A 17,461-nucleotide genomic window follows, 5' to 3' on the forward strand; every position below is an offset into this window, starting at 1 on the left:
GAGAGAGAGAGAGAGCGAGAGAGGGGATATACAAGCTGTACACTCGCTACTTTACATTGGAGCAAAGTGTCATTTCTTCAATGTTAACATGAAAAGATAAAATAAAATATTTACAAAAATGTGAGGGGTGTGCTCATTTTGGTCATTATATCTCTATTTATATCTATAAACGTTTTTTTTTTTATTTAGCACTCATTATACATCATCGAGGTAGATTAGGAGAAGTGGCACAGCACTCCCCATCAATGCACTGCCTGTCAATCACTCTGTCGTCTAGGCTCACCGGAGGAAAGCTCCGCCCTCTCGCTACACACCTTGCCAGGACAACCAGTCACGATAAGGGTGTGTCCGCTCGCAGCCAATGAAGGACAAGGTGTTTCCTGTCTCTTTAAACTGTTAGCGGGGATCCGCGGAGCAGTGATCAGCTCCCGGGAGAGAGAGATGAGGAGCAGAGCCGGGACTGCACCATGCCAGCCGGCCTCCGCCTATCCCTGGCCGCCCTGTGCCTGCACCTTCTGCTGCTGCCTGCCGATGCCTACTTCGGGTCAGAGATCTTATTTCTACTATATATGTCCAATGTGCATTGATCGCTGCGGGTTTCTCATGTAGTGATTGGATTATGTGAGGACAGGATGGGGGCGGTGTGAGCACTGTATGTACCAACAAGTGCTGGTGACCACAAGTCCTGGAGTGATTGTATGTAATCTGTACTCTATTACCTATACTCAGTGTATGGGCGATGTGATCATTGACTCCTCTGATCACCGCTTATCTCTCTTCTCATCCCTCTATCTTCATCCTCTGTCCTCATTCTCTTTCAAACATCCTCATCCCCTCTCCTCTGTCCTCATTCTCTTTCAGACATCTTCATCCCCTGTCCTCTTTCTGACGTCCTCATCCCCTCTCCTCTTTGACGTCCTCATCCCCTCTCCTCTTTCAGACATCCTCATCCCCTGTCCTCTTTCAGACGTCCTCATCCCCTCTCCTCTTTGACGTCCTCATCCCCTCTCCTCTTTGACATCCTCATCCCCTGTCCTCTTTGACATCCTCATCCCCTGTCCTCTTTGACATCCTCATCCCCTCTCCTCTTTCAGACATCCTCATCCCCTGTGCTCTTTCAGACATCCTCATCCCCTGTCCTCTTTCAGACATCCTCATCCCCTGTCCTCTTTCAGACATCCTCATCCCCTGTCCTCTTTCAGACATCCTCATCCCCTGTCCTCTTTCAGACATCCTCATCCCCTGTCCTCTTTCAGACATCCTCATCCCCTGTCCTCTTTCAGACATCCTCATCCCCTGTCCTCTTTCAGACATCCTCATCCCCTGTCCTCTTTCAGACATCCTCATCCCCTCTCCTCTTTTCAGACATCCTCATCCCCTGTCCTCTTTTCAGACATCCTCATCCCCTGTCCTCTGTTGTCTTTCAGACATCCTCATCCCCTGTCCTCTGTTGTCTTTCAGACATCCGCATCCCCTCTCCTTTTTCAGACATACTCATCCCCTGTGCTCTTTCAGACATCCTCATCCCCTCTCCTCTTTCAGACATCCTCATCCCCTGTCCTCTTTCAGACATCCTCATCCCCTGTCCTCTTTCAGACATCCTCATCCCCTGTCCTCTTTCAGACATCCTCATCCCCTGTCCTCTTTCAGACATCCTCATCCCCTCTCCTCTTTCAGACATCCTCATCCCCTCTCCTCTTTCAGACATCCTCATCCCCTGTCCTCTGTTGTCTTTCAGACATCCTCATCCCCTCTCCTCTTTTCAGACATCCTCATCCCCTGTCCTCTTTTCAGACATCCTCATCCCCTGTCCTCTGTTGTCTTTCAGACATCCTCATCCCCTGTCCTCTGTTGTCTTTCAGACATCCGCATCCCCTCTCCTTTTTCAGACATACTCATCCCCTGTCCTCTTTCAGACATCCTCATCCCCTCTCCTCTTTCAGACATCCTCATCCCCTGTCCTCTTTCAGACATCCTCATCCCCTGTCCTCTTTCAGACATCCTCATCCCCTGTCCTCTTTCAGACATACTCATCCCCTGTCCTCTTTCAGACATCCTCATCCCCTGTCCTCTTTCAGACATCCTCATCCCCTCTCCTCTTTCAGACATCCTCATCCCCTCTCCTCTTTCAGACATCCTCATCCCCTGTCCTCTGTTGTCTTTCAGACATCCTCATCCCCTCTCCTCTTTCAGACATCCTCATCCCCTGTCCTCTGTTGTCTTTCAGACATCCTCATCCCCTCTCCTCTTTCAGACATACTCATCCCCTGTCCTCTTTCGGACATACTCATCCTCTGCGCACTTCATAGTCTGTCATCCTTCTATATTGTAGCTGCGACCAAACACACATTTAATAGTAAAAACAGATTATCCTAGTTAGGGGGATTATGTCGCACCCTTTCATTCACTGTCACATGGCACACAACGGTGATCATATGGGGGGGAAAGACACTGAACAGATCTCCAACAAATAGGAGATTTCAGACATAGGAATAGAAAAGCACAGATCGGGACTTCAAACAAGGTATGGAGAGAACTAAGGGGACAATCTACACAAGTGATTAAGTTTGTATAGAGCAGTTCTGAAAAGGGGGAAAAAAAGACACTAAAAAGCATGTTCTAAATATTCTAGAAATGGCTACAAAACTAAACAAAAAAGGACTTACTGATGATGGATATGGACACTTTTAGAATGTCAAATATTTGCTATAAAATATTTAATCTTAGATAGATCGTTTAAATAAACAAAAACAATTTTGCACTTTTTCAACAATATGCAAATGTATTTATACCAACATGAAATGTGTGCTTTGTAGAGGATTTCATGGCATGTAAAGGTGATTGGACCACATTTATTGTGTATAAATGGAACATAAAACGTCCATGTAGTCTTTTTTTTTTTCTATACTGCCGGAAAATACATAACTTATATTCAATCATTTTATTTTTTAAGTTTTGTACAATGTTAGCATTCAACTAATGCAGAAAGTTTGATGACTTGTTAATAAAGATGCAAGCTTTTGGAACAACTTAGATCTATCTATCTAGATAGAGATTATATATATATATATATATATATATATATATATATATATATATATATATATATATACACACACACACACACACACACACACACACACACACACACACACATACATATATATACACACACACAATAAATATATATATATATATATATATATATATATATATATATATATATATATATACATACACACACACACGTGTATGTATAGATGCATAGTTTTACAACAGCCAGATAAGCCAGATACACTTAGTCACTTTTGTAGTTGTAAAAGGACAGGAAAAAATGTTTTTTATATATATATACACACATATATACATACACACACAATATTTATAATTTATTTTATTTTATTTTTTTTAACATGGAGGGCAGATCTCCTGCAAGAAGTTTACAGCATGCACAGGTCATAGGAGAAATATATGTATTTCATATAGGCATCATCTATTCAGTGGGTTGTAGCTTACCTTTCTCAAGGTAACACCACCAGCACTGCACCCCACCACTGAATACATTTTAGGGGTATATTTATAAAGGAGGGAATAGGTCATTCACCAAACTCTCAGGTGGTTATTATTTACTGTATGTTAAAATACATACACATTCTCTTGCAGTGACTATTTGGTTTAAACTGCTTTATAAATATGGCCCCAAAGTGTAATTATGGATCCATATTAATTATTTATGATGTAACTACATTGTCTGGGTGAGAGGAGAAGGAGCATATAGCTGATACCCCAAATATCTATCTATCTATCTATCTATGTCTCTATCTATCTATCTATGTCTCTATCTATCTATCTATGTCTCTATCTATCTATGTCTCTATCTCTATATATCTCTATCTCTATATATCTCTATCTCTATATATCTCTATCTCTATATATCTCTATCTCTATATATCTCTATCTCTATATATCTCTATTTTTTTTATTTTGTTTTTTTTTCGATCGAGTACAAGGAAAGGGTTAAGGCCCATTGATACATACCTGTTTTTCATCTTCTTTTCTCACCCTTCTCTCCGGCAGATTTCCCTTTCCTGTTTTCTCACAGTCCTTTCTCTGCCCCCTCCCCGCATATATCCCTTTCTCGCTTAGTATTTGTGTATGGTGATTTGTACTGAGCTCTCAGACCTTGAAATGAAGATATTTTCTCCAAATATTTACATTCATAAGATCACATAATATGGGTAAACTGCAGGTGATGGCAGGGAGGAACAGATAGATTTATCAGACGAATATACACAATGAGCCAGGGACTGATTAAAAAAACAAATCCTTGGTTCCTAAATATTTTCAATTACATTCTCACAGTCATTCATCTATATATAAAGGTGCCTATACTACAGAGATGGTCTATAATGCAAGACGTTTTCAGAATGTTGGTCTAGCCATATTCCACCCAAACAAATTAAACAGCACACATCTATTCTCTTTATTTTATATTTGTAAACCTTATTGGACAGGATGCAAGAAAACTCAGGCCCAAACAGCTCTAAACTGTTACCTTCTTCATCACCCCAATACGAATAGTAATATTCCCCAAACTTGTCCTCTGCACAGAACAGGAGGAGTTAGTATTGTTTTTTTAAATGTTAGTCCTGTATAATATACCTGTGGATAGCATGTCTTATAAGGCCAAGGTCAGAGAGAATCCTTCAAAGGAGTAACAGTAGTTTTTATACTATAAAACTGGATTTACCATTATTAATTTGCTGGCCATATACATAACCATACGATCCATTCAATAAAACCTTTGTTTCTGTAAATAGAGCATCGCTTTCAAAATTGGATTACGATACTTGTCTTGATCTACAAATGAGCACTTTAATAATAAAAAACAAAAAAGGGTGTCCCACCCTAGAAGAAAATCCAGTCAAATGTCCCCAAATTGACTTGACCTTGTGTTGAATGATCAAATGAGATAATGAAACCTAAAGATTAATATTTTATCTTTCCATCTATGGCCAGCATAAAAGAAAATAAGAACTTAAGAGTTGTGGACCCCAAACAAACCTTAGAAATAGTAACTAGATTACATTAAAGATCAGGCTGTACGATAGGTATAAGCAATACTATATGTGAACAAAAGGTAAATAGATAGAACAAAAATTGATTTTTTTTTTAATTTAATTATTTTTTTGATTAAGGGTAGGTTTTACATTAGTTATGGATTCCCAATAACATAATATAATTATATTAATCAAACATTTATTGGGGCTCCGATCAAAGGGAATTGGTCACCTTGCTCCTAGATATTCAAATATCTGATGTAATAGTAATAATCATTTGCAGTATTATAACCAGTTGGCGTACACTCACAGTATCATTCATTGACCATCTAACTGTCCGGTCAAGTAGAGATCTGTGTTCCTGCCTTTGAAAGTGAAATGTGGAGGCACCCCTGGTCTCATGCTGGCCATACACTATACGAAAATTCGGCGGACATTCGGTCGTTAAGAAAGATCTTTTGTTTTTCGAACAGTTAATGGGCACAAAATCGATAATCGTTGGGACGTTTTTGAGCTGAAAAAACGAAGGACAAGTTTGGAAATTTTCTGCCGAACGAACGATAAATTGGAAGGTTAATGTGTTTCCCATCCGAACTTTCTGCACTAGGCATATGTAAAAAAAAATTGAACCATCTTTTTTTTATTTATGTCTACTGAACGATTTATCGGTCATTGCATGATGGCAATATCGTTTGCGCTCACAGCCGAACGTTCGTTTTTCGAAAGTTCGTTCGGACGGTTTTCGTGGAGTGTATGGCCAGCATCAGGATCATACCATTTGCTAGTGTGAAGGACAATGGGGTTGATTTACTAAAACTGAAGAGTGCAAAATTTGGTGCACCTGTGCATGGTAGCCAATCAGCCAACTTCAGCTTGTCCAATTAAGCTTTGGCCAAAAAAAAAAAAAAAAAAAATGGAAGCTGATTGGTTTCTGTGCAGAGCTGCACCAGATTTTGCACTTTCCAGCTTTAGTAAATCAACCCCAATGTGTCATGGTTTTGTTTGCAGCATTTCTTTTAAAAAAAAAAACTACAAGAAAAAAATTATGAGAGAGAATGAGAGAGAAAAAAAGCGAGGGATAGAAAGAAAGAAAAAAAGAGAAAAGAGCAAGAGAGAGCGCGAGAGAGCGTGCAAGAGAAAAAGGAACCGAGCAAGAGAAAAGAGCGAGAGAGAACGAGACAGCGCGCAAGAGAAAAAGGAGTGAGCAAGAGAAAAAGAGCAAGAGAGAGAGAGCGAGCGCGAGAGAGAGCGAGCAAGAGAAAAAGGAGCGAGCAAAAGAAAATAAGGGCGAGAGAGGAGAGAGAGCCGAGCGAGCGAGAATCATTTTAATTATATATATTGTGTAAACAGTATAACTAATGGCATTCTATAACACAGATATGTTTTATAGGTGCATAGATATTTAACAAAAAAGAAAACAGTTTGGTGACCTGTCCTAGGTCAACAATGTTTATTTTTAAAGCATATTTAAATAATTTTTCAAAAAATAACTTTTTTTTTTTTTTTTAAATAGGCTATTATGCAGACAGGTCCATGCAAGGCCATGGTAGACTTCAACCAGCAAACTTAAAAAATAAATTTTGATATGAAAGACATAGTTTGTAAATACCGATATTTTTGTTTTGGTTACGAGGAGCTAATTTTAAAAATTGGAAAATGTAACAACGGTAAAGTTCCACAAAGTGGATTGATGCTGCCTTCACTAAACTCGTGCATGTTAAAGACATTAACGTTTGCTTTAGATGCATTTTGATCACTTTGTAGTGCCTACAAAACTGACCTGAAGAGATATGTAAATAGCTTTGCAAACTGGATTCATTTTGTCTGAATGTCGCATTCAGATTTGTCATGGACATTGAAATTTTCAGTTGTCAAAAAAGATAAGATTTGCAAAATATGTTTGCTTTGCTTTTTTTTTTCAAATATATAGTTTTATTTTTATTAATGCCCAACTTGGGTCAAAGCATTACATACAAATACAGGAGGACATACAAGGAGTAACAACAACAAATCATGAAAATGGGAAGAAAAAAAACAGAAAAAGAAAAAAAGGGGGGGGAAACATCATCAAACTTATCAAGAGAAAATAGTGGCGGGATTGGGTTCCAGCCCAGCTGCCCGAACAACATGCTCGTAATATATCCGTCGGCTATACCCCCTTAATTACCATCTCCAGGGCCGTAGGCCTCCTCCAACATTGAAGCCTCCAAACAATCCCGATAAAGACCCCTAGGCCCCATTCCCCCTCTACCCCCCCACCCGAACCGGGCCCGCCCCAGGGGAGGAGCAAAGGAGAGGGGGGTTCTAAGCAAGGAAAAAGGAGGGGGGGAGGCAGGGCGGGTTGGGGTGGCAAGGGCCGGCACTAGAAAGTCATCAGGAAACTCTGATGTTTGCTTTTCTATATCTTGATTGATATAATGCAGTAGATACCATTTTTAGAATGCATGTCGATATATTTTAATCTGGTGTCAATCAAGTTTTTTATTTATATATCTATCTATCTTAAATGAAAGCATTGGAAACAAATATAATAAAAAGAACATAATCATAGTATGCAAAGAAATACATTACAATTGTGTGGAATAATCATATACTGTAAATCTGATTATGATACAGGACAGGGTAAAAAACAAAATAAAAAAAACAAGAATGTATGAACAGTAAAACTATAATTAAGCCAATGTAGAAAGTTTACCTTCATGTAAGTATTTAGGAAATCTAAGAAAATAAAAAACAGTATTTAATAATGTGCCTATGCCCAGTGGTATTTTTACATACAAAAGACCACTAAATACTTTTACGATAGTCACTTTAAGTAGCTTAGTACAGGAGGCTGGAATGAATTAAAAGTTTATCGTCCTATGCATGTGTAATATACAATTCACTCTTGTCTATGCCATGTGTATATATTGCATGCCATAGCCGCACATTAAAAAAATTGATTTAGAAGTACACATCACAATAAATTTTACCTATGTGATTGGTTGTTATGAGCTTCTATACATTGGCTGAAAAGCTCATACACATTACATCTAAATTCTCACTGTACCGGTATATATGATTAAAATGGGCTACAAATCATTGACTAGAAACTATATATGGAAGGCTGGAATAGAACTTGTGTTCTTCATTTATTGCATGGTGGTAAGGAATGTGGCTATATCATGCAGTGTGTACAATTGTCACCCTGAGTGACTTTTCACTTGTATTACATTATGTAGTCTTGATTTTGCAAAGAAAATTGAACGTTCCTAAAATCAGGTAGCATATGTGCCGCCTTTAAATATTAAACTTTCCTACTCTGAAAAATACATACTGTACATAAAATGCTTTATAGTATATAATTGTATCATGTACTTTTCTTTACATATTTTGTTTCTATTTTATTTAAATGTGTATTGGTGTGCATTTTGTTTAGATGTTATTATTAAATACCAGGACCTGAGTACCCCTTTTAGTTCCCTTTTATGCATAACATTGTTCTGGAATCATAATAAAACTATACCTTATTCTTATGCTTTTCTTGTCCTTTGCCTATACAGACTAACAAGCAAGGAGTCCCTCTCTCACTACACAGCGCCATCTTCTGCGACTGGCAGCATCCACAGCCGACCCCACCTAAAACAGTGTGATCTACTGCCTTTGACCCGCCGCCAAAAGAGACTGTGCAGGAAGGAACCTGGCCTGGCAGAGGCGCTAAAGGAAGCTGTACGACTAGGCATTGTGGAGTGCCAATTCCAACTGCGCAGCGAACGCTGGAACTGCAGCCTGCAGGGAAGGGGCGGCCTCCTGAAAAGAGGTAAAGCAGTTGGGCCAAGAATGGCTCCTTTACAGGAAGACTCTTTAGAAAAGGATGAGGATAATAATAATAATAGGAGATGCAAGATAGGTTTGGCTCCTTTCTTTTGAGAAAATCTAACAGGGCAGGTTACATTGTCTAGTGCAGGGTTCCTCAACCAGGGTTCACCCAGAGGTTGCTAAGGGTTCCATGAGCAATTTCTGCCTCTCAGATAAGTTCCCATTCACACCAATGAGCTTTTTAACCACTTCCAGACCTTAGGTGTTTTTCAGATTTGGTGTTTTCTAGCAGAAAAAAATGTTTTAGGCCTGAATCACACTAGTGCGTTGCGTTTTGGAGCTCCATTGTGTTTGCGAATTTCTCTATAAGGTGTTCTGCAGATCAACTGCGTTTTAGCTGCAGATCAGGTGCGAATTTGGAGACCTGGGAGAGGGGAGGGGGAGGGGGGAAGTGTATTGAACTGAATGAGACAAATACTGAAGAGAAATGAACACATCTGCGAATTCAGCTGCGTACCCATAGAAGATAATGGGACTGAATTCGCACCTGAGCCGCACCGCAAGACATAAAAAACGCACACGGTTTGGAGGCAATGCGCACTGCGGATGCATCGCACATATGTGAACCAGCCTCATTGAAAACAATGTATTTTGAAATGTCCTGCGAATTAGATGCGGTTTAAGCCGCACTCAATTCGCATAGGTGTGAACCTGGCCTCAGTCTTGCAAATTACTTAAAACCCCCAAACATTATATATTTTTTTTCTAACACCCTAGAGAATAAAATAGTGGTCATTGCAATACTTTTTGTCACACCGTATTTGCGCAGCGGTCTTACAAGCGCATTTTTTTGGGGAAAAAAATCACTTTCTTTAATTTAAAAATAAGACAACAATAAATTTGGCCCAATTTTTTTATATATTGTGAAAGATAATGTTACGCCGAGTAAAATGATACCCAACATGTCACGCTTAAAAATTGCGCCCGCTCGTGGCATGGCGTCAAACTTTTACCCTTAAAAATCTCGATAGGCGACGTTTAAAAAAACTGTAGGTTGCATTTTTTGAGCTACAGAGTAGGTCTAGAGCTAGAATTATTGCTCTCGCTCTAACGATCGCGGCAATACCTCACTTGTGTGATTTGAACACCGTTTTCATATGCGGGCGCTACTCGCGTATGCGTTCGCTTCTGCGCGCGAGCTCGTCGGGACGGGGCGCTTTAAAAAATTTTTTTTTTGTTTTCTTATTTATCTTTATTTATGTTATTACTTTTTACACTGAAAAAAAAAAATTTGATCACTTTTATTCCTATTACAAGGAATGTAAACATCCCTTGTAATAGAAAAAAGCATGATCTGGGGTCAAAAAGACCTCAGATCTCATAATTAGACTAAAATGCAAGAAGAAAAAAAAAAAAATTCCCGCCCAGCAGAGCTATGGGGACGGGTGAAGGAGATTTTTCTTTCACTTGCAACCCCAGTGAACAGCCGAACGGTCCCGATCACCTCCGCCGCTACCGACGGCTCCGGTAAGCGGCGGAGGGCGCGGGAGAGCGGCGGGAGGGGCCCTCTCCCGCCACCGATAACGGCGATCTTGCGGCAAATCCGCTGCGGAGACCGCCGTTATCGTTTACAGGACCGTTGGCACTAAAGATGGATACCTCGGTTGTGGCAGCAGCTGCTGCCGTTACCGAGATATCCATCTTTAAAATTAGGACGTATATATACAGTGCAGGGTCTGAAAGTGGTTAACTATCTGCAAGGAGTAATTCTTCGCAATGACCACAAGTGTAAGGAGCATTCTTCTCACTGACAATCACACCAATATATCATAAGTTATAGCTATAGTAATTATTAGCAGGGGTTCCCTGAGACCAGAAAGTTATTTCAAGAGTTCAAAGGTTGGTCTAGTGGAATCTGGCCTAAGACGTAGATATGATATCTACTCCCTAGCTTTATCTCTAATAATGTGGTGATCATTCTGAGTTTAGCAGTAATGATAGTGGTGCACATTCCCTAAAGAGTAGGTATGGATGAGGCTTTATCAGTAATAACGCAGTGGTCACACGTTTATCAGGGATTGCTTGTGGTGCTGGTCACTTGGTTGTTGCTTTGGTTGTCAACCCTTTGGCCAATTAGCCTGCAAAGCAGCACTGTTAGGCTGGTACTCCACGGTTAAATTAGTAATGTTGGCAAGAAAAGAGATGATGATCTTCACGTAGTTTAATCATTTACTGTCGGTGTATATTAACTGCTTGCTGACCATATCACCTAAATATACGGCGGCAAGGCCGTTCGACTGCGCTGGATCACGTACCTGACAGAGAAGTGTCCATCAGCGGCATCTCCTCGCACAGAAGACCTGGGCAGGTAATCAGGTCACTGATCATCAGGAAAGCCCCAGCAGTGCCCACCAGTGACACCAATCAGTGCCCATAAGTGATGCCAGCCAGTGCCTGCTCATCAGTGCCTGCTCATCAGTGCTGCCTATCCGTGCCACCTATCCATGCCTACCAGTGCTGCTCATCAGTGGCCACCAGTGCCACCTATCAGTGCTTACCAAGGTCCCATGAGTTCGGTATAATAATGCCTCCTCATCAGTGCCACCTAATCAGTACCCATCAGTGCAGCCTCATCAGCGCACATCCGTGAACGAGAAAAATTACTTATTTACAAAATTTACTGACAGAAAATAAGAAAACAAAAATGTGTTCAAAATTTTCGTTTTTTGTAAAAAAAATAATAATCTCAGCAGTGATTAAATACCACCAAAAGAAAGTTATATTTGTGTGAAGAAAAATATAAAAAAATATATTTGGATACAGTGTTGCATGACCGTACAATTATCAAAGTGCGACAGCACCGAAAGCTAAAAAATGTCCTGGGCTGGAAGGGGGTGAAGGTGTCCCGTATTGAGGTGGTTAAAGTAGTGTAGTGCCATATCGCAAAAATGGCCTGGTCATGAAGGGGGATAAATCTTCCAGAGGTCAAGTGGTTAATAAGTTTATTAAAAAGATGCAAAGCAGAGTACTTTTTTTTAGTATGCCAATGTTTTTTTCTTCTCTGCAACTCACATTTAAATAAAATGAAACAGACTTCTAACATAATAATAATAGAAATCCATCAAATTGTTCTCTCCTCAGGATTTAAAGAGACAGCATTCCTGTATGCAGTGTCGGCTGCCGCATTGACTCACTCGCTGGCCAAGGCCTGCAGCGGAGGAAAGATGGAGCGCTGTACATGTGATGACTCTCCCGGCCTGGAGAGTCAGCGGGCTTGGCAGTGGGGGGTGTGTGGGGACAACCTGCGACACAGCACGCGTTTTCTGCAGAACTTTTTGGGCCAAAAAAAGGGGGGAAGAGACACAAGAGCCAAAGTGGACTTACACAATACTCACACAGGCATTAAGGTGAGTGCAGAACAATCAGCCTGTCCTAAAACCTTATAACACAAGGGTGGTTTGGCAGTATATAAAACAAAGTAGGAAGACGACAGACAATTACTTTATATATCCAGCTGTATAGTTCTTAAATAAACGTCTCCCTATACACATCTGTTCAACAAATGTATTAGAGGATGTACGACAGAAACTTGTTTGAATTTCGGTTTACAGATGGCACAAGTTGTCATAATCCAAAACTACAAACACAAAAAACATCATATAGAATAAATGTTTTTTTATTTAGAATACAGGAAGAACATGGCAACCGAAGTTGTTCATTCTGTTTCATGTTCGCATTCTAATTAAGACCAGAAGTAGTAGGCTTCATGTGCCTCAGCTGGCTGTATATATCCAGTGTCTGCAAATGTGGTCCAAATTTCTTGCATTTTTGGCTTTCTATTGCTTGTAAAAAAAACTAGGAATAGTTCATTAGCTGGGTTATAATGGAATGAGCCCTGCCGTTTATAATGAAGATGAGGACGATTGGAAATAATATAAGAAGGGACCCATATACCTAAAGCCGGCCATACACGGTTCGAATTTCGAAAATCGTATCAAAGAATTTTCGTACGAATTTCGCACCATTAGTGGGCTGCAGCAACAGCTGATTTTCGTGCGGCAATCAAATTTGAGGAATCGGACATGTTGGATTTTTTTTTTAAAAAAATTATGATTTTCTAGTCAATGATGGGAGAATCATGCGAGAAATGTAATAGAAAAAAAAATGCGCATGTGCAAGAAAAGAAAATTCCCGGAGAGAAAGAATATTCCCGGCCACGAAAATTATTTTCTGTAGCAACATGAAGGCTCGGTCGGCCGAATTTAGAAAATTAATGGTGGCATCATCGGATCACAAAAAAAAGGAACTTTCTGATTTTGAAAAGAAAATTTGTTCGAAATTCGACTGTGTATGGCCTGCGAGGGCCAAGAATCAAGGACTTGCTGCTCCAGGTGGATAAACTAGTGCCTGATAGGATTGTCCAACCTAGTGCTAGCCCCGGTTCGCCTCCTTGGGTGAGTAAAGGAAGAAATGGCTACACATCAATTGAAATCCAAAATGCAGTTTATTAAACACAAACATTATATCAAAGGACACCAACACACAGGTCTTGTAGACGCGTTTCACCCAGTACAGTTGGGCTTAATCATTACTCATTGTATGATGGAGCACAACTGTATTGTGTGAAACGCGTCTACAAGACCTGTGTGTTGGTGTCCCTTGATGTCATCTTGGTGATCAATAAACAACATTTTGGATTTCAATCGATGTGCAGCCATTTCTTCCTTTATCTACCTAAGAGGGCCAATGTACCTGCACATGTTAGGCTGGATTCACACCTATGCATTTTTAGTGCTTTTTGCAGATTTGCACTACAGCTCATTTAACACGTATTCCTATGGAACACGTTCTATAGAGCAAATCTGCAAAAAGCACAAAAAATGCATAGGTGTGAATCAAGCCTTAGACTTACAAAATACAATGCACTCCTCTACTGTAGGATGTGAAGGGACCAGAACCATGGCAATCCATGTGCCAATGGGCACAATCCAGGCATGTTCGCTGCCTTCAATACATCAAAGCAGTGTCATCCAATGATGCCACTTCCTTCCCCCCGTGCCCAGCTGACCATTGGGGGAAAAAAAGGAAGATTTACTTGACCTTAAAAAAATTGTATGGGTTCCTTTACTTCCTCGCCATGCTCTGGTGAACGGCTAAAACAACTGGGGCATAAAAACAGATGTATCTAGATGTGCAAAATATGAAAGCACATGTATACTGTCCTAATTTCTGAGATTTCCTGCCTTGTAGACTATTAGAACCCACAGTAGAACCAAGCGAAGATGATATGCAGTCTTTTGCTGGACGGTATGCAGAGTTCTCTTTCATTTCAATCACACAGTCTATATTATTTTCCTTAATAATTACACAAAAATATTGCAGAATACCGCAACTGACCCGAGTGTCTTTACATAAGCGCACAATGAGGAGGTTTACAACATTTTGAAATGCTGGCAATGCTTGGGATGGTTTCCTCTCTAGTGAAACATCACAAACTGTGTGTTCACCCCTACTGTACCTAGAAAAGTATAATGGCCTGACCAGTAAATATTAGACCAGACCAGCCATAACAGAAATGAGATCTCATTGGACCTTTTACTTAAAATGCCAAGTTCCCAGCTATCACTTTGATCTTCAACATTTTATGTAATTGATTCAAAACAAATATGCAGAAAGCAAAGGCAGAAGAACAGAACTGCATACTTGTCCTAGGTTAGCGACTTAAAATATTTAGACTTCTACATATTTCTGTCATGGCAGGACCCTAACCTTAAACTCTGGACAAGCAGCTACTGTAAATACACATAAAAGAGCTGTTTTGCCTGCCAATCCAGGCTGGAGATTTACACTGTTCTGTCTGGCAGGGCAGGAGACCTAATTTTGCTCTGCTGCAGTTAAGGATAGCTTGCAGGCCTTGTCCCTCACCCATCCTGTGACTGAACAGTGAAAAGAGAAGCAGCAGACTGGAAATCTCTGTCTTTTGCTTGTGACCTTGCTAGCATAGAAGCTTTGCTGCATGACGAATAGGCTTGTTGCACAGCCGGGGTTAGAGGCCGATACTGAGATCAAATTCAAGAACATACGTTTAAAAATAAATTTAATAATGCATTAATGAATACAGAGATGCATTAAAAGTTGTATTTAAATATCTGTTGTGCTTTAAAGTGGTTCAAAAGCCTACATTTTTTTACATGAATGCATTTCCTGCATTAAGGGAGAAAACGTTTAGGTAGAAGCATCACCCCCTATCCAAACTTCTGCTTTCCCGAGTCCTCACTTGATCCAGAGCTGTGTCTGGCCGAGCCACACTGTCTGTCTATAGACGCAGGCATTGCTGCTCAGGATCAAGCACACACGAGTGCCCCATAGCAAGCTGGGGGGTCATTTCACAGGGTGAGAGGATTAAAAGTGCGGAGTCTGAGTGAAGTCCTCTTCAAGTTAGAGGATAACCAGTTATTGACAAGCAGTTTTAGCACTCTTGACTGAAAATGTTACTGTTTTTTGATCAGATGCTGATTTTCTGTTTCTCATTTGTTCATTCTTAGGCTGTAAAGAGTGGGTTAAAGACAACGTGCAAGTGTCATGGAGTTTCTGGGTCATGTGCAGTACGCACCTGCTGGAAACAGCTTTCCCCATTCCATGAGACAGGAGCTCTGCTCAAAGCAAAGTATGACCATGCCGTCAAAGTCCTGGGAGCAACAAATGAGGCAGTTGGGGGCCACGAGTCCCTAGGACATTCGTTTGCTGGCCGTGCTATTCGCTCTACAGATCTGGTTTATTTGGAGGACTCTCCAAGCTTCTGCCGTACCAGTCGCTTTTCTCCTGGGACTTCAGGCAGAGTGTGCTCAAGAGAGACCACGTGTGACAGTCTGTGTTGTGGTAGAGGGTACAACACCCAAAGCCGAATGGTCACTTTTTCCTGCCACTGTCAAGTACACTGGTGCTGCCACGTGGAGTGTCAGAAGTGCGTTCAGCAGCAGGACACCTATACATGCAAACAATAATGGCAACATGGACAATGCGAAGAATAATAAACTGCAAAAGGGGCTCCTTCTGTCCCTTATCCATGAGACGAAATTGTGCACATTAAGGGGTACATCATGGGACTTAAGACTACGTGAACTGAAGAAAAAATACTGGATGATGTCACGGATCTCAATACTTTGATATGGGGTATACTTCATTCAGTGTTCAACTATATTTAAAATTATCACTATGCAGAGATATTTATTCCACATGCCAAACAGCCACTGCCTCTTAAATAGACGTTTGAGCACTGCCCAATATATGCTGCAACATTTGATGTCAGCTTTGCAATTAACTTTTATCCTTGGTATTTTGCATTGATTAGTTTTGCTTAATTAGTACCATTCAATACTAGTCACGTGATTGGTTCTACCTAAATTGGGAGCAGCTAAAACCGGTCACATGATTGGTTAAAAATCAATGGCTGCACATGGCCACAGATTTAATTTCTACCTGCAAATAACTTAACCATAACCACAAAAAGGAAAATCCTAATTTATGTAGACCACCAAGCACGCAACATTTTCTGTACATAAATGTCTTAATTTACTTGTAAATGTTTTGTAGAGATGTACAAAAGTGGACTTTTCACTATGCCGCTGTAAATATAAGCAGATTTGAATCTCTATGGTGACTGCGTGTGTCGAGAGATATGGTCATGTCTCACAATACCCAAGATGTAATATTCAATCTGTATTTTATTATAAGCATGCAAATGTATCCTGACACAAGGAGTCTCCATAGAGATAAAGTGAAATATTTGGGGACCATCATTGGAGGGAGAAATTCTATGACCAAGCAATGTGGATTCTGTACCAGGGTACACATGCCTTCATATGTTTAACTCTACCGAGAGCCTGCTTACATCTTATAGGTGTGCCCAATTTTGCCTCCCCCCCCAAAAAACTTCATGCCCTGCCCTCCCCACATTTGTCCTTGATCTGTTTTGACCACTGACCATAAATAATTTCTTCTGATAAAAAGAATGGTTTCAGAAAATGCCAATAGCAAGTGTTGATCTAAAACTTGCAGGGGTCTCCAACTGGTGGCCCTCCAGCTGTTGCGGAACCACAAGTCCCATCCATGCCTCTATGTGAGGAAGTTATGTTTGTAACTGTCAGCCTTGCAACGCCTCATGGGACTTGTAGTTTTGCAACAGCTGGAGGGCCGCCAGTTTGAGACCCCTGATCTAAAGCAACTGTCCTCAGCCAACATATTATACTTGCCTGCCCTGTGCAGTGAAAGCCCTGATCCTCCTCTTCTCGGGTCCCTCTTCAGTACTTCTGGCCCCTCCCTCCTGTTGAGTCCCCCACAGCAAGCAGCTTGCTATGGGGTCACCCAAGCCGAGTCACAGCTCCCTGTGTCCTCTCTCTTTTCATTGGCTGACTGACATTAATTGATAGCAGCCGGAGCCAATGGTGCCGCACTGCTGTCTCAGCCAATGAGGAGGGGAGTCACCGTGCAGCGGAGACATTCCTACGTCACTGGATAGAGCTGGGGCTCAGGTAAGTATTAAGGGGGCCGAGGGGGGCTGCTGCACACAGATTGTTTTTATTGCGTCAAGATAAAAAACCTTC

The 17,461-nt window shown here is 40.8% G+C and overlaps 1 protein-coding gene across 1 annotated transcript; it reads left to right on the top strand.

The window, feature by feature from the left end:
- The first annotated feature begins 406 nt into the window (after positions 1-406).
- On the top strand, positions 407-17,184 carry WNT9B (Wnt family member 9B). The gene is made up of 4 exons (XM_040331329.1): positions 407-544; positions 8,603-8,859; positions 12,000-12,265; positions 15,404-17,184. Exons 1-4 carry the CDS (start codon positions 468-470, stop codon positions 15,860-15,862), a joined length of 1,059 nt encoding a protein of 352 aa, XP_040187263.1. The 5' UTR covers positions 407-467; the 3' UTR covers positions 15,863-17,184.
- Positions 17,185-17,461: the final 277 nt, after the last annotated feature.

This window comes from Rana temporaria, chromosome 12, assembly GCF_905171775.1.
Source record: "Rana temporaria chromosome 12, aRanTem1.1, whole genome shotgun sequence".
Classification (NCBI taxonomy): domain Eukaryota; kingdom Metazoa; phylum Chordata; class Amphibia; order Anura; family Ranidae; genus Rana; species Rana temporaria.